The following is a 16,332-nucleotide window of genomic DNA, read 5'->3' on the forward strand; positions in this document are numbered from 1 at the left end:
TTCTTCGTGACTAGCATCATATTCTAGCGCTAATCTATTGTTTGTGGCAGAAAAATATAATGCTACGGCTCTACATCCTCTCCGTCGCACTTCTTCGTGACTGTCATCATGTTCTAATGTTAATCTATTGTTAGTGGCAGAAAAATATAATGCTACGGCTCTACATCCTCTCCATAGCACTTCTTCGTGACTAGCATCATATTCTAGTTTTTGTATATTGTTACAACCGGAGAAAATTAATATTACGGCTCATCATCATTTCTGTAGCACTTCTTCGTGACTAACATCATATTCTAGTGTTAATCTATAGTTACAACTCAGCATTCAAGGTGGGGAGAAGGCACTTTTAGGCCAAGTTAGAGTGAAATGAGTATAGTCAGGCAAGATCTTCCCAGTTTTTGTCAAGGGTCTCAGAAAGTATTTAAAAAAAAAAATTCCAGCAAGACATTTTCGAATTTGGCTTTCATATATTGTAAAGGAATTATTGATAACGACGGTGTGATATTTTTCGTAAAGTTTCAGTATTCTCCGTTGCTGTAGCTGGGTTTATTTTGGTGTCAGTATTTTCAGCTGCAATGGCTAGTTTTATATATATATATTTTAATATTTTCTTTGGTTCTGATATTTTCTTTGGTTTTTCTTTGGTTTTTATATTTTCTTTGGTTTTATTTTCTTTCTTTGGTTTTGATTTTCTTTTTTTTGGTTTTAAAACTTTCTTTGGTTTTGAATTTTATTTTGTTTTGATATTTTGGGGGGTATTAATATTTTCTTTGGTTTTGATATTTTCTTTGGTTTGAATATTTTCCCTGTGGTGTAAGCGACCTGTTGACTACGTGTGATTTTGGTCGATTTGATGTGTACTGTAAGATTCAATAATTCTCTTATCGTGTGTAAATGTTAGTGAAATATGGCAACACGAATCCGTAGAGTTTATGAAGGCTTGAGAGAAGAGCTAGTGGTGTTGACTGTGTGTGTGTGTGTGTGTGTGTGTGTGTGTGTGTGTGTGTGTGTGTGTGTGTTGCAGATGAGTTCGTCGGGTTATTAAGGTCTTCCACTACATACAATTTTCCAACCATGATTTTTAGCAAGATCGGCCCCCCTGGCCAAATTTTAAAAATCTCAGAAATGGGATATATGACTTTGATATCTTAGTACATGTTGAACAAAGGACCCTTATCTGTAATGCTATATTTGGGAAGCATGAACTCCCCCCCTTCCGATGATTCTTGGGGGGCCAGACTCCTCAAAATTAAATATGATCGGAAATAAAGGAAGGTAAGCTGATAGATTTGACTGCAACTCTTCAGGTCAGTTCGGCTGGTTACTTGATAATGTCCTCCAGTACCTACGAATTTTCAGTATTTTTTAGGGGGGTCAGCCCCCTCCAAAACTAGTAAAGGATACGAAATAGAGGAAGGAGGGCAGATATGACTTTGATTTCTTACTAGAGTATATACAATAGACTCTCACTCGTAATGCGATATTTGGCCAGCGTGACCCCCGTGTGATGCATGGGGGTGTCAAACCCCTCCCAAAAATAAAAACAATCCGAAATCGAGGCAGTACCTGAAACTTCCCAGGCGAGTTCGTTTGGTTACTGGGAAGATTATCCACTGTATACCATTTTCCGACCCTGACTTTAGGGGGGTCAGCCCCCTCACCCAATTAAAAATTCTCAGAAACAGTGAAGGGAGGGCAGATGGGGCTTGGCTGTCTTAGTATATGTTGTGCAATGGACTCGCACTGTAATGCTGTAAAGTAAATTTTAAAAAAATGAGCAATATAGAATAGATTTGAATGACATTTGGCAGGTGGGTTCACATGGTTACTGGGAAGGTGCTCCACTGTGTACAGTTTTCCAGCCATGGTTTTAGGGGGGGTCAGCCCTCCACAGGAAATTAAAAGCCCTCAGAATTGGTGAAAGGACTGCAGATACGGCGCTGATATCTTAACATGTGTTGTACAATGGACCCTTATCTGTATTGCGGTAGGTGGGCAGCGGGACCCCCCCACCCCTTGTAATTCTTGGGGAGTCAGCCCTCTTCACGAAAAATAAAAATGATCAGAGCCAGGGCCAAGCAAGCACATGGGTTTCAACAAAATCGACAGACACATCACAGGATTCGATGTGCAGTTTTCATGTGTTCTCTGAATGTACAGGAAGACATTGCACATCTGCTTTATTACTACTGCTACTGCAGCTGCTGCTGCCACTACTACTGCTGCTGCTGCTGCTACTACTACTACTTCTACTACTACTACTACTACTGCTGCTGCTGCTGCTGCTGCTCTTTATTATTGTTATTATTATTATTATTATTATTATTATTTTATTAGTATTATTGATTTCTTCTGTAATAAATCTTCAGGTTGCGGCACCTTCCATATGGTGTAAACGAACTTTAGACGCCGGCTGTAATTTGTGGTTATTAGTCCAGCCAGATTTATTTAGGTCTGGAGGGGGTGTAAAGGAACTATTGTCGCCGCCCTTACGTGATGGGAATATAGAAGACACATGACCTGCATAATTTGGCGCGCTGTACGTGACGCATGGGGGCGACGGCGGCGGCGGCGGTGGCGGTGACGGTGCGTGGGTGGGATGGCGCGGGTGAGGTTTGAATCTTGTAGTCGCTCCCCCAGGTGAAACGACGAGCCTCCCGCGTGTCTATTTTTAGAATCTTTTCGCAGTGGGAGCATTTGGGAGCCGTGTTTTGTTTCCCCATGACCTTAATGTCACCCCTGCCTCAGCCGTATGACGTCAACCGATCCACAAGAACTTCTCTGAACGAAGCAGAGGCGCGATCTAGAGCAGGGAGCGGATTGGCTGGCGGTGTTGACGTCAGAGGCAGCGAGATCTCCCATTGGCGGACGCCGGGGATAGTAATCAATAGTGTAACCAAGCCTCCGCCAATCAGGGAAGCGCTAACATCCCCGCCAACTCCGAGCAGATGAAAGAAAGTGTGAATCGGAGCGCACAGCAGCGGGTATATAAGGGGGTGAGAGGCATCCTGAGACCGCAGACTCGACCCGACCGTGAGGAAGTGAGCACCGAGAGAGACACGGAGCCGAAGTGGACGACGCCGATTGACTTTGGATCAGCTGGACCGAACGCTCCCTCACACACACTGTCAGGATATTAAAAAACGAAAAATTACTTAAGTGCCGAAGTTCCTAAGTAGAAGACGACACCAATTTGAAAAAGCTCCTTTGAACCCGGAAATAAGAGGTAAGTTTATCATTATGTTAGCTTTCTTCATAACTCCCGCTCTCTCAGGATATCAAGCCGAAACAGATGAGTGCAAATAAAAACTATCAGGAAATTAATCGAGTTTAAATCTTGCTTGAACTCAGAGGTAAGATCATTTCATCTCTATTATCTTCATCTTTATTTTACGATCATGAAACAGTGAATGAAATCTAAGTGCAGAGTTTCCTAAAGAGAAAGACACAAGCTGAGCCTTTCTGGAAAATATAAGTTCAGCATCATCATCAACAAAGCTCTATTCCATGATCAGGATATACGGAGAAAATCTTAATCGCGAACTTCCAATTATAGGACTTAAGTTTAAATCTGTTTGGCAATTCTTCCGTGATAGGTAAGTTCATCATCATCATCATCTTTATCCCAACTCCATTGTTTATTATTCTGGGAGGCTTCGGAAGTAGGAAATGCACGTAGACATGGGAAACAATGGACAGAGTGACAGCTGAAATGGGTAAGTCACATTTCCACTAGTTTTATAAGCATTTTCCTCCCTCATGGCCTAACCTTGTCACTGTCCAGTACATGATTTTAGGAAGAATTACTATCGTCGACGTTGTTGATTGTGTCTGATTGATTTGACTGTGGCATCGAGATATAAGTCAGAAAAATACTTAACTCCCTCCCATTCCCCGAAAGGAGGATGGTGGGCTGCAGGAGAGGACATTATCAGCCTTCAGTCCACTGGGTTTGCGTTCTAGTTAACCTTGGACGGTAAAAACATCAACAATATTCTTCTCCCCGTCTCTGTATCCCGCTTCATCTCATTCGTAGCTGGGAGAAGAAAGTGAGGACTAGGAAGATGATGATGGTGCTGTTGTCTTTATCACCACACTCATCACTTAATTTAGATGGTTTGAAGAGGGATGTGTAGTGATGTTGTTGAGTGGTGAGTGTGGTGTTATGTTGTGAGTGTGGTGTTATGTGATGAGTGTGGTGGTTCTGAGAGACTTCAATGCGAGGTTGGGGTGGAATCTTTAACGCTGCGTACCACCACCGCCACAACCATCCACTACCAAAACCACCACCGCCACAACCATCCACTGCCACAACTTCCACCCCTACAGCCATCCACTACCACAACCTCCACCCCTACAACCATCCACTACCACCACCACAGCCATCCACCACAACCACACACTACCACCGCCATCCACCACAATCACTGCCGACATCCACCACCACCACACACTACCTCAACCACCGCCGCCGTCCACCACAACCACACACTACCACCGCTATTCACCACAACCACACACTACCACCGCCATCCACCACCACCACCACACACTACCAACTCCTTCCACCACGCACTACCACAACCACCGCCGCCGTCCACCACAACCACACATTACCACGACCATCCATCACAGACACCACAACCACTACCGCAACCACACTACCACATCAGACATTTCTTCCGAACGCTTTGTATTTGTTCAGATATCTTAAATTATTCATTCAACCATTTTCCGGTGTTTCCTTTAAGCGTTATTGAATTCAGAGGTATGGCGGTGACGTGGGTGATTTTTAGTGCCTTGTGTTAATGTAAATCACGTTCGCGGTGATTTAGTGATACTGATTTCAAGACTTCGGTTCAGTCTTGTCCTACGATGTTGTGTTGCCTTCTTGTTTAGACTTCCAGACTTGTTTTTCGCCTAGTTAGATATCATTGTTTTGAATTATATGGACTTAGAGGAAATTAGACTATGATACGGCTAATATAATCCGAAATACAATAAGGTTACTGATTTTCGGGCATATAATTTAAGCGTATTTTGATGTGTTGCCTCTTGATGATATGCATAAAAAGTCGTTTGAAATTTAAATCTTCAAAATAACGACAAGTTCCTGAGTTTGGGTTAACGGTTATGAAATGGCTGTGGTTTTTGAATTAGCCTGCATCCCACGTTACAGTGCGGTTGGCAAGGATGTATAGAAGTCTCACGCGTTCTATATCCATGTGATGCAGGAAATTGTAAAAAAAAAAAAAGGTAACTCTCTCTCTCTCTCTCTCTCTCTCTCTCTCTCTCTCTCTCTCTCTCTCTCTCTCTCTCTCTCTCTCTTGATTTATGAGGCGGCCTTTAGACACTTGTTCCTGAGCGATTTATTCCGAAGTGGGTCATCTTACAAAAGGAGATAATTACACACACACACACACACACACACACACACACTTCGAGAAAAATACTCTCTCGTCTCCACACGCACTCTAAAAATACCAGCGATCGATCTCTGTGTGTGTGTGTGTGTGTGTGTGTGTGTGTGTGTGTGATTGCCCATGGAATATTTAGAATATCTGCTAAGACACGGCACGCGATGCCCAGATTACTTACACACACGCACACACAGAAATATAGACACGCACACAGAATTAAAGACGCACACAAATACACACACATACACACAGACACACACACACACACACACACACACACACACACACACACACACACACACAGTGACTAATAAATAAACACACATACAGACAGACAGAATGACACACACACACACACACACACACACACACACACACACACACACACACACACACACACACACACACACACACACACACACACACACACACTAAAGGGACATCAACACAGGTCAATTCCATGATGAGGAATTTACCGAAAAAAATGTACAGTTTGTGCCAAGTGCCAATAGAAAGACTTAAGTGTGTGTGTGTGTGTGTGTGTGTGCGTGTCTGTGATTCGTGTGTGCGCGTGTAAGTCCTCTGGATATCGTGTGCCGTGTCTTACCAGCTGAGAGAGAGAGAGAGAGAGAATGTTAGAGCTTCCCAGGCCCACGAGAATACACCTCTCCGTGACATTTAGAGAGAGAGAGAGAGATCCTGTAATGAAGCTCAGTTAAGGAGTTTCTCAAGACGGAAATGTCAGAGGGTTTCCTTTTATAGCCTCAGGGTTCATGGAGGCTCTCTCTCTCTCTCTCTCTCTCTCTCTCTCTCTCTCTCTCTTTCTCTTTCTCTAGTAATTCTTAGGAACCTCTCACCACATTCCAAGTTTACGACTTCGGGCTAAGAGACTTTCGGCAATATTTTCATGGCAGTGGGCTATATTTTCTCGGCTCCTGGTATAAAATATTGGAATTCTTGGCCACTCTTACCCGTGGAATGCTGTTTGTAAGTCCAGAGATCGAATCCCGGCTGAGTCAGGGAATGTTGTAGGGGATTTGAATTTTGCCAGCCTCAACCGTTTTCGTTTTTAAACTTTTGAAGCTTAGAGATAACGGCTGTAATTATGGAGAGGATGATTTGGGCTTTCTCTAATCTCTCTATCTCTAAAATCTCTCGTAAGCTGAATAAAATCGTCCTGAGATAGAGTAAGGTAGACAGTTTTAATCATACGGAAAGGGTTCATACGTCTGAGTGCGATGGTGAGGGTCGGTATCGGAATGATGTAGTTTCCGACGCCTTCCTTACTTTTGGTTTCCCTGGTAATATAATCGTCTGGGTGACAGGATTAAGAAAACAGTCGTGCTCTTAAAAGTGGAACAAGTAGTAGTAGTCTGTATTTCCTGCTTCCTATGATCTCCAGTCTTTCAAACGCAGTGTGTCCAGGCATCTCGAAATGATCGGATCTTGAATTTGACTCTCTCTTGTATTTTGTTTTTCTCTTGGAAGGAACAGTTTGCGGGCTCGTGGCCTTTGGTTCCTTCTTCCTAACATTAAAAAAAGAAAGTATTATTAGTAATTATAATATTAGTATAGTAGTTGTAGTTGCAACCCCAGGCTCATCAGAATGTGAACCCATTGGACTGAAGGCTAAATTTCCCCTTCTGCAGTCCTCCTTTCGGGGGATAGGGAGGGAGCTGAGGAACATGTGTATAGCCAGGCAGTGGAGCCATTCACAATATCGGTGCCACCACGTGAAGGCGTCCCTCTCAACGGTGAAGTCAGGATCTGTATTTCCTTCCCCCCAGATGGAGTCCCGGGCTATTTTGCTACTCCTTACCCTGGCGTCCCCCTCCCTGGGCTACAGTGCCTACCCTCGGGCCTACGGGGGCGGTAGACTACAGGACGCCGGGCTGGGGGAGTACCTCGGAGGCTACGCTGAGGGCTACGCAGGCGACGAGCAATATGGCGTTCCCGACTACCAACCCAGCCCCCGGTACACCTATGCCGCTCCCCAGAGACCAAGGATAAATAAAGTGAGTGATTGTTCAAGTACAGATTCACAGACCTAACCTAACCTAACCTAACCTAACTTGACCTGACCTAACCTATTTTTCTCAATCCGTACTTAACCTAGCCCTTAATACACCTACACTGCCCCTAAGAAACCAAGAATAGAGTGATGATGTCCACCAACTTCACTGACTCATTCTAACCTGACCTAACTTAACCTAACGCGGCCTCAATACACTCCCACCCGTCCCCAAAGACCAAGAATAGAGGGATTATTTATAGCTCAGGTCATTTAGGGGGTCAGGGGTGGCTTTCTGGCACATCCTACTTATAGTTCGGTCACCTTTACTTGCCGCAGATTTTCGTCCTGTTGCAGTTTAGTTCCTGTAGGTCAGCGGCTGAATAAGATGATACAGTGGTTTTACTTCCCTGCCATGGCACATTTTCGTGACTAGCACTGTGTTTTAGTGTTAATCTCTTGCTTCAGCTGAGCATTCAAGGTAGACATATGGCAACTTTAGGCCAAGTAAAAGTGGACAGCGTATAGATAGATAGGCAGAGACAGATAGATAGACAGAGATTGACACATATAGGTAGGTAGATTTGAATGCCAGAAGCCGAACAAGCGCCTCTGAAACTAACACGAATAAAACGCGGCCTACACCACGGGTCTGAAGGAGGCTAACCCATGCCCCTTTGTGTACCCCCCAGGAGGCCATGGCGGCGTTACTGAGCGCGGCCATCGACGACTACATGGACTACGACACCTACAGCGACGACGATGGCACCTGGTATGACGACTTCGCGACCCCCGACGTAGCGCAGCCTGTCATGCCCAGCGAGGACGGCTCACTGATGCAGCGCTTCTTCAACCCACGCCCCGCTAGGTGAGTTGGCCCTCTGGTGTCCTGAAATTTCACTCTCTGCCTTCATCCAAAAGAATTCAGGCAGAGGACATTTAGATAACATTCATTGCTGTTTAAAAGGAGTTGGCTTTCGAATCTGTGAGAATATTTGTCTTGTCCCTCCCTAATATGCTTTTTGTATTCCTCTGAGCCGAAAATGTCTTGAAATATGAAACGTTTGTCTGAATGTTGTCCAAGTTCCCCTCTGCCTAAAATGGTTTCTAGAATTTTGAAACATTGATCTTCTCACGAATTGTGCTCGCTGCCTTCCTGCTTACAAATTCTACCATGCTGGTTCGTCTGTCTACTTACAAATTCAGGATCTCTGCTTAGAGTGTTTGTTCTTCTGTCTGCTCCTTAATTCTCGCTGTTTCTGCTCAAATTTTGGTTGTTTTGCTTATAAACTCTGCCTAAATTAATAGTTCGCCAGCTCAGAAATTCTGTGGATAATATCACTTTATCCAGTCAAATCCTACGTTCTGCCACAAGCGCTATTTCACCCATACACAACCGTCGAACCAGTCTATCTGTTTGTCTTTATCTCTCTGGCCGTACCTCTCCATTTATCTATCTATCTGTAGGCCCAATCCGTAGACACACTGAATATCTGTCGTGTAGTTCTTCTCCCGTTAGGTACTCACTGGAGGACTTGGAGAACCTGGAGAGGACCGCCGCCAGGGAGGACAACACCGAGAACCAACTGCACGAACTGACGAGGAAGCAGGTGAGTCTTGTTTGCCTGCGTTAGAGATTTTTGTGGATATCAGTACAGCGGCTCCACACCCGATCCGTAGGTGGGAGAGGAGTCTGGATAATGATGATGGTGAAATAGGCTACAGTAAATAATAAAACAGAGAGAGGGTGAATGTATAAAGCGTGTTTGTTTCACCACCGCACTCCATAAGTATCCATCAAAATTAAAGGTCTTGGATGCACCTTGGCCATCTCAATTGCAAGTTACGTTTTAAATTTGTCCTCAACGCCTCTCTTCTTCTCCCTCAGCCACAGCTCAACAAGAAGTCTGTGATGCCCGTCCTTGGTGGTCGCGTGGCGGGGTCTCCGATGCTGAAGAAGGGGCAGAAGGAGGAGATGTTCGATATTCCCGCCACATCCGTCAGAAGGCCTGTCTTCGCCCGCGCCATCTCCACATGCGTCCTCGACAAGGTGAGAGAGAGAGAAACGAATCTAACAGCTTACTAAATTTCAGATTAATGTCAGGCATGTGATGTTACTAAAGGGAAGCTAGACGTTTTTTTCTTTCTTTTTAATAAATCCCAGTTAAATTTCACTCGTTAACGTTAGCAAAGAGAAAATATGCTTTGTTTATTTTCGCCTCTTAACGGAAACTATTGTCATTAGCAGAAATTGTGGTATATTTGCCCTCACGTCAGGAAACTCTCTTAGGCTGCTGTACTTAGTTTGAGTTGGCGTTAGCTGGCATAGAATACTAGACTTATCCCCACCACGAGATGGTTAGTATAGGAAAACCGTTTTGTTTACTTCAGCCCAAGGAAGAGCAGCAGCCCATCGAAGACAGCCAGACCTCCAGCAGCCAGACCAGCACACAGAAGCCAGAGGAGACCAAGAGGACAGCAACAGACAGCAGCACAACCACCACCACCAACAGCAACAGCGAAGCCACAGTGAGCAGCAGTAACAGCAGCAGCAGTAGCAGCAACACAGCAACAGTCTCAGTGCCCAGAGCGGCGGAGACTCCTTACCTGAAGGACCGCTACGAGACTCTTAGGAGCTTCTTAGATCGGGAGAGGAAGGCGAGACAGGCGAGTACGCTTCCCACACCGAAAACAGTCTTACGAACAATTGTCTGTCGTAACTAAGAGCCCTATAAATGTAACTGAGAGCCCCCCCCTTTTTTTTTAACGATTCTACATTATATATCTGATCACATGGGACAGTACGGATGCTCCTTAAATCACAGTCACGTAAAATAATTCAGGCGTTCCTAAAATCACACTTTCTCTCACTCAGTTCTGGTACAACGCCCTGAAGAAGCTTAACCTCTTCAACCCGCGGTCTTACTTTGATTTCACTCCTTTAGCAGTTACATTTGAATAAAATCGTGGGACCGTAGAATTTGGTAAACCCTCACTATACATCGGATTTAACGGACACCACGAAGCCCGTAATATAAAAAAAAAAACATCATAGTGCTAAAAGAGACACTAATTTATCCTTTGGTCACGTGGTTTGAACTCAGGGCCTCCACATAAGAGACTGTCGCTGTTCCTGTCAACATTTTACCTTGCTTGGGGCATGTGTTCTCCAGTGGGCATTTCGGGCAGTACTTTAAGGGCGTTACGGAAAGATGTCTTGTTGCAGGAAGAACAGCGTAAGAGGAATGCTAATTGTTCTCGCGTCTCTTGTTGTTCTTGCCCCCAAAAAAATCTTAGTTACGGCATAATTGATCGTGAGTTTGTTCCTAATTATTTGCTTTGTGTTAGTATTTTATTGAATATGATGATGATGTTGTATTTGTTCTCCAGACGATTTTATTCAGCTAAGGAGAAACTTGTCGAACTGGAGGGGTTACGCATAGCCTCCTCCTCCTCCTTCTGTTTCTCAGCTGGAGAGGTAATCAGAAATAGCCAGCTTCCTTCGTCCTCTTTCTTTACCTTTTACCTGACTCCTCCCCCTCCTCCTCTTGTTCTTCCTGGTCCTTCTCCTCTTCTTCTTCCTGTTCCTTCTCCTCCTCCTCTTCTTCTTCCTGTTTCTTCTCCCCCTTCTCCTCCTCTTCTTCCTGTTCTTTCTCCTCCTCCTCTTCTTCCTGTTCTTTCTCCTCCTCCTCTTCTTCCTGTTCCTTCTCCTCCTCTTGTTCTTCCTTTTCCTTCTCCTCCTCTTCTTCTTTCTGTTTCTTCTCCTCTTCCTCTACTTCTTCCTGTTCCTTCTCCTCCTCTTCTTCCTGTTCCTTCTCCTCCTCCTCTTCTTCTTCCTGTTCCTTCTCCTCCTCCTCCTCTTCTTCTTCCTGTTCCTTCTCCTCCTCCTCTTCTTCTTCCTGTTCCTTCTCCTCCTCTTCTTCCTGTTCCTTCTCCTCCTCCTCCTCTTCTTCCTGTTCCTTCTCCTCCTCCTCCTCTTCTTCCTGTTCCTTCTCCTCCTCCTCCTCTTCTTCCTGTTCCTTCTCCTCCTCCTCCTCCTCTTCTTCTTCCTGTTCCTTCTCCTCCTCCTCTTCTTCTTCATAGTCCTTTTCCTCTTCCTCTCTTCGTCCTTCTTTTGTCGTCGTCCTCTCTCCTTTTCTCTTCGTCTTTCCAATCTCTCTCATTCTGTCTATCTGCTGTCTATCTCTTGTTCCTGTGCCAAATATTGTAGTTCCTTAGTTACTCCTGCCAGACGATTTTATTCAGCACGAGAGAGAGAGAGAGAGAGAGAGAGAGAGAGAGAGAGAGAGAGCGTGGGCGTCCTTCCCTATTGATCCAGATATGTGGGGGAGGCGGGGGGAGGGGGAGGGGGAGGGGCGAGAGGAGGAAGGAGGAGAGGGGGAGGGGAGGAAAAGGATGAGTGGAAGAGGAAGGAGGAGGAGGGGAGGGAGACGGAAAGAGGATGAGCAGAGGAGGTAGGAGGAGGAGGGGGAACACGGAAGGAGAGTGAGTGGGAGAGGGGAGGAAAGAAAGAAAATGTGAGAGAGAGAGAGAGAGAGAGAGAGAGAGAGAGAGAGAGAGAGGAAAGGAAAGGATCATGACAAGAATAATATGACAAGAACGTATAAGAAAGGAAAGAGGGAAGGAATACAAAGAGAGAGAATAGGCCAGGACTGTAGCTTTTGGGGCACCTTGGCACTTCTTCGTGATTATTTTTTGGCATGACTCATTAACCACTTCTGATTATAGTCCTTCTTAACTCTATCTCTGCTTAATAAAATCGTCTGATGATGATGATGATGGTGGTGGTGGTGATGATGATGATTGTGGTGATGATGATGATGATGGTGGTGATGATGATGATGGTGGTGGTGGTGGTGATGATGATGATTGTGATGATGATGATGATGATGATGGTGGTGATGATGATGATGGTGGTGGTGGTGGTGATGATGATGGTTTTTCGGCTTCAGGAGTTAACTCTTCAGGACGATTGCTTTATTGTGTGTGTGTGTGTGTGTGTGTGTGTGTGTTTTCCATGGTCACTAACAGGATAGCGTGACCTACATGGCAGCATTCCAAGTACACACACACACACACACACACACACACACACACACACACACACACACACACACACACGGTCATATACACCCACACAGTCGAATACGCGCACTTCTCCGTATGTCTGTTTATCTGGCCATGAACTTTGCGGTTTTATCTATCTAACCATCTTTCTATCTATCTATCTGTCTATCTAAAGCTCTATATCTAATTAATCTTGTTTTCTACACTGAGGGTCAATGTAACTCACTTTATCTGTTGACCTATCCCATGTAATAGACTATCTGCTCATCTCTCTCTCTCTCTCTCTCTCTCTCTCTCTCTCTCTCTCTCTCTCTCTCTCTCTCTCTCTCTCTCTCTCTCTCTCTCTCTCTCTCTCTCTCTCTCTTTTCCTTCAGTTGTCACATATTCTCTTTCCCTCTTTTATTTTCTGTCATATTTCCTTTGTCATGATCCTTTCCTCTCTCTCTCTCTCTCTCTCTCTCTCTCTCTCTCTCTCTCTCTCTCTCTCTCTCTCTCTCTCTCTCTCTCCCTCCTATTTTCACCAGCTCACATCCATTGGCTTCCCTCCCACGCATGCCCCCTCCCCCACCCCCTACTTAAAGCTGATCCTTCCTCGTTTCAACCCCATCATACTTATAAAACACACCCAGCCATACTTATAAACCGTACCCAGCCATTTTTACCACAAACAAGGTATCACAGAAGTTACCTATTACCACAGAAGTTACCTATTACCACACATTGATTTCTTTTTCATATTTTGTTGCTTTCACGTTCCTTCTAATTTTGTGATATGTTGCTACCACATCGATCAGGCGGCCTGGGTTTGGGTTAGTATGGAGTATGAGTATCTGAGTAACATCTATGGGGGTAACTGTGGTAACTTGGGTAATACAGTGGCCTTGTGTCCCAGAACAGTGGCTGTATAACCCGCAACAGGCTCAAAGGCCCAAGTTCCCGAGATGGCCACCGCTCCTGGAACCCCTACTCCTCTTCTCTCTTCCTCTTACTTTCTTGGAGTGTGGTGTGGGCGGAGGATAGAAACCAAGATTTACCTTCGTGTTCTGTGTACTAGGGGAGTGGTGAGAGAGAGAAAGTGAGGGAGTGAGAGAGAGAGGCTTTGGTTGTCATAGCGACGGGAATTTAGGCAACCTGTTGGGAGCTCTGTACGTATGTGCGTGTGTGCGTGTACGTGTGTGGGTGGCACAGTTGTCGGCACTCGCTGTAACCTCCAGCCCCGCAAAAATAATTATTGTCATCAAACCCCCTAAACCGTCTTTTTCTGTAGGTTGCAAGACGGTTTGGTGAGTTTCAGGGGATTTTGATAATACGAGGGGGAGTTTTGGATAATAGATAAGTTTTTAGGACGTTGCTGAAGATAGTAAAATTCAAAAGTAGAGCTCCCGTTATAATCCCCAACCGCCCACACCCGGCAGCTTAAAGTGGGATAGTCTTATGCCCTCCACCTACACTCGCTGCGTCTGCCCTTCTCTTCATTCCATCCTTCATTTCATTCATTCAGTCATTCGTTTGTCCTTGTCTTCAATCTGTTGGTCCTTTCTTCCTTCATTCCCCTCCCTTTCTTCCTTCTTCCTCCTCCTCTTGACTTTGCCGACACTCAGCTCTCATTGCTTTCCATCATCCAGTCTTTCATTGCATTCCCCCTTTCCTTGGCACCTTCCTTCCTTCTCTCCCTTCGTTCCTTCCCTTCTAAGCTTTCCCTCGCTCTCTCTCATATCCTTATTCCTTCCTTCCATCCTTCCGTCCATCCTAATTCCTTCATTCATGGATTCCTTACTTATCTTCCCACGATATCTCTCCATTCTTCCTTCTTTTTTGTTCCTCCTTCCTTCCTTCCTTCAGCACTACTGTATCTGGGCTCTCCTTCATTCCTTCTTATTCTTTGTCCTTTCTCTTGGTCTCTCTTCCTTCCTTCCTTCCTTCCTTCCTTCCTTCCTTCCTTCCCTATCTTCCTTTCTTCTGTCTTCCTCCAAAACTCGACATTATCTCTGTATTCTGTCATTTGTTCTCTACTCCTTCCATCCCTTCCTTCCCTCCTTCTTTCCTTCCCTCCTTCCTAGTCTCTTCTGTCTCCGATCCTGTCCCTTCCTCTTCCAGTTATTCTTCCTTCCTTCTTTCTTCTTTTTCTTTCTCGCTCATCTCCTACTTTCTTTCATTCCTTCTCATATTTTAGCCTTCCTTCTTTCTCTTTAGCTTATCTGTTTAGTTTCCTTCATTCCTTCCCTCCCTCCTTCCTTCCTTCCTTCCCTCCTTCCTTCCTTCCTTCCCTCCTTCCTTCCTTCCTTTTTTCTTTCTTTTTTCCTTCCTTCTTTCCTTCCTTCCTTCCTTCCTTCCTTCCTTCCTTCCTTCCTTCCTTCCTTCCTTCCTTCCTTCCTCCCCAGCTAACTTCTAAATTTTTCAGCTTCCAAACTTCTGAAAGATAATGGTATAGCTCACACACACACACACACACACACACACACACACACACACACATCCTCTCGTGAAGGAGTCTCAGTTTGTCACTCTTCCTTTCATCTCAAACTTCTTGCTTCCTATGACGTCAGCAGTCTGGACACACACACACACACACACACACACACACACACACACACACACACACACACACACACACACACACACACACACACATTCACATCTCATTCTCACTGTCTCTCACACACACACACACACACACACACACACACACACACACACATTCACATCTCATTCTCACTGTCTCTCACACACACACACACACACACACACACACACATTCACATCTCATTCTCACTGTCTCTCACACACACACACACACACACACACACACACACACACACACACACCATACCTTAACAAACCACAATCACCAAAATAAAAAATAAAAAAAAATCCATCTCAAAATCTTGCAAAAAAAAAAAAAAAAAAAAAAAATCCCACTCATCTAGCAGTGACGTCAAAAAAAACATCAATATATCGAGCTGAAGGGGTTGCTGACGTCAGAGAGATTGAGGGTATAGATAATTCAAGCCTGTGACGTAGGTTAAATCCGATTGACGCATTTCTCCGTTTTACACTCTGCTGTTGCTACCTCTAGTTGGTTTGGTGATTGGGAAGTGGGTTCAGTGGGTGCGGAGGAGGTGTAGACCGAGATTGAGGTGGAGGGATGGGGTGGAGAGGTGTAAGAATGAGGGTGATGTGAGCTGGAGAAAGGACAGCTTGATGGCAGAGGAGGGGGAGGCCGAGAATGGGGTGGAGGGATGGTGATGATAGTGAGACTGATTCTGATTTTTTTTTTAATTTATTTACTTGTTTATCTGTCAGTTTTTTGCACAAGCTTGATATGCTATAGAATTAGGTACGTACATCAGAGTGACTTATGGATGTGCGTTCTAGTATTCCAGGAGACATCAGAGGCAGTGATAATGATGATGATTTTAATTATGATTTTTTTAGCACTAATTTAATAGACTGTAGAGTTAGGATACATTTTACTGGCTTTTTGATGTATGTTGTTGTATTCCAGGACAGATCAAAAGCAGCGGTAATGATGATGATGATCCTTTTAAATAAACACTAGTAAGACTAGAGGGTTGGGATTAAAGTGTCTGGCTTATTGATGTGTGTTTCTTCTGCATTTCAGGAGAGAGATCAGAAGCAGCGACGGGCGCCACACAAACGGTTTATCACTGAACAGGAAGCCCTCACGCAGCAACTCTCCAGCCTTAAGAAGACCGTGGCCTGAACACCTAGCCCTGTACCCCTGTCCTTGGGGCGCGTACGTACAACCCCGGTCTTGAAACCCACGGAACACGAACGCCAAGCCCCGGGCCCCTGTCCTTGGGGCACGCGCCT

The 16,332-nt window shown here is 44.9% G+C and overlaps 1 protein-coding gene across 1 annotated transcript; it reads left to right on the plus strand.

The window, feature by feature from the left end:
* Window positions 1-3,201: 3,201 nt before the first annotated feature.
* Window positions 3,202-16,222, plus strand: LOC145395314 (uncharacterized). Its single transcript, XM_080268992.1, has 7 exons — window positions 3,202-3,226; window positions 7,208-7,435; window positions 8,124-8,299; window positions 8,936-9,041; window positions 9,320-9,481; window positions 9,823-10,098; window positions 16,121-16,222. Exons 2-7 carry the CDS (start codon window positions 7,208-7,210, stop codon window positions 16,220-16,222), a joined length of 1,050 nt encoding a protein of 349 aa, XP_080125118.1. The 5' UTR covers window positions 3,202-3,226.
* The last annotated feature ends 110 nt before the right edge of the window (window positions 16,223-16,332 follow it).

Source organism: Coenobita brevimanus, chromosome 30 (genome assembly GCF_032717465.1).
Source record: "Coenobita brevimanus isolate Jiangsu-jjx chromosome 30, ASM3271746v2, whole genome shotgun sequence".
In the NCBI taxonomy this organism is placed as follows: domain Eukaryota; kingdom Metazoa; phylum Arthropoda; class Malacostraca; order Decapoda; family Coenobitidae; genus Coenobita; species Coenobita brevimanus.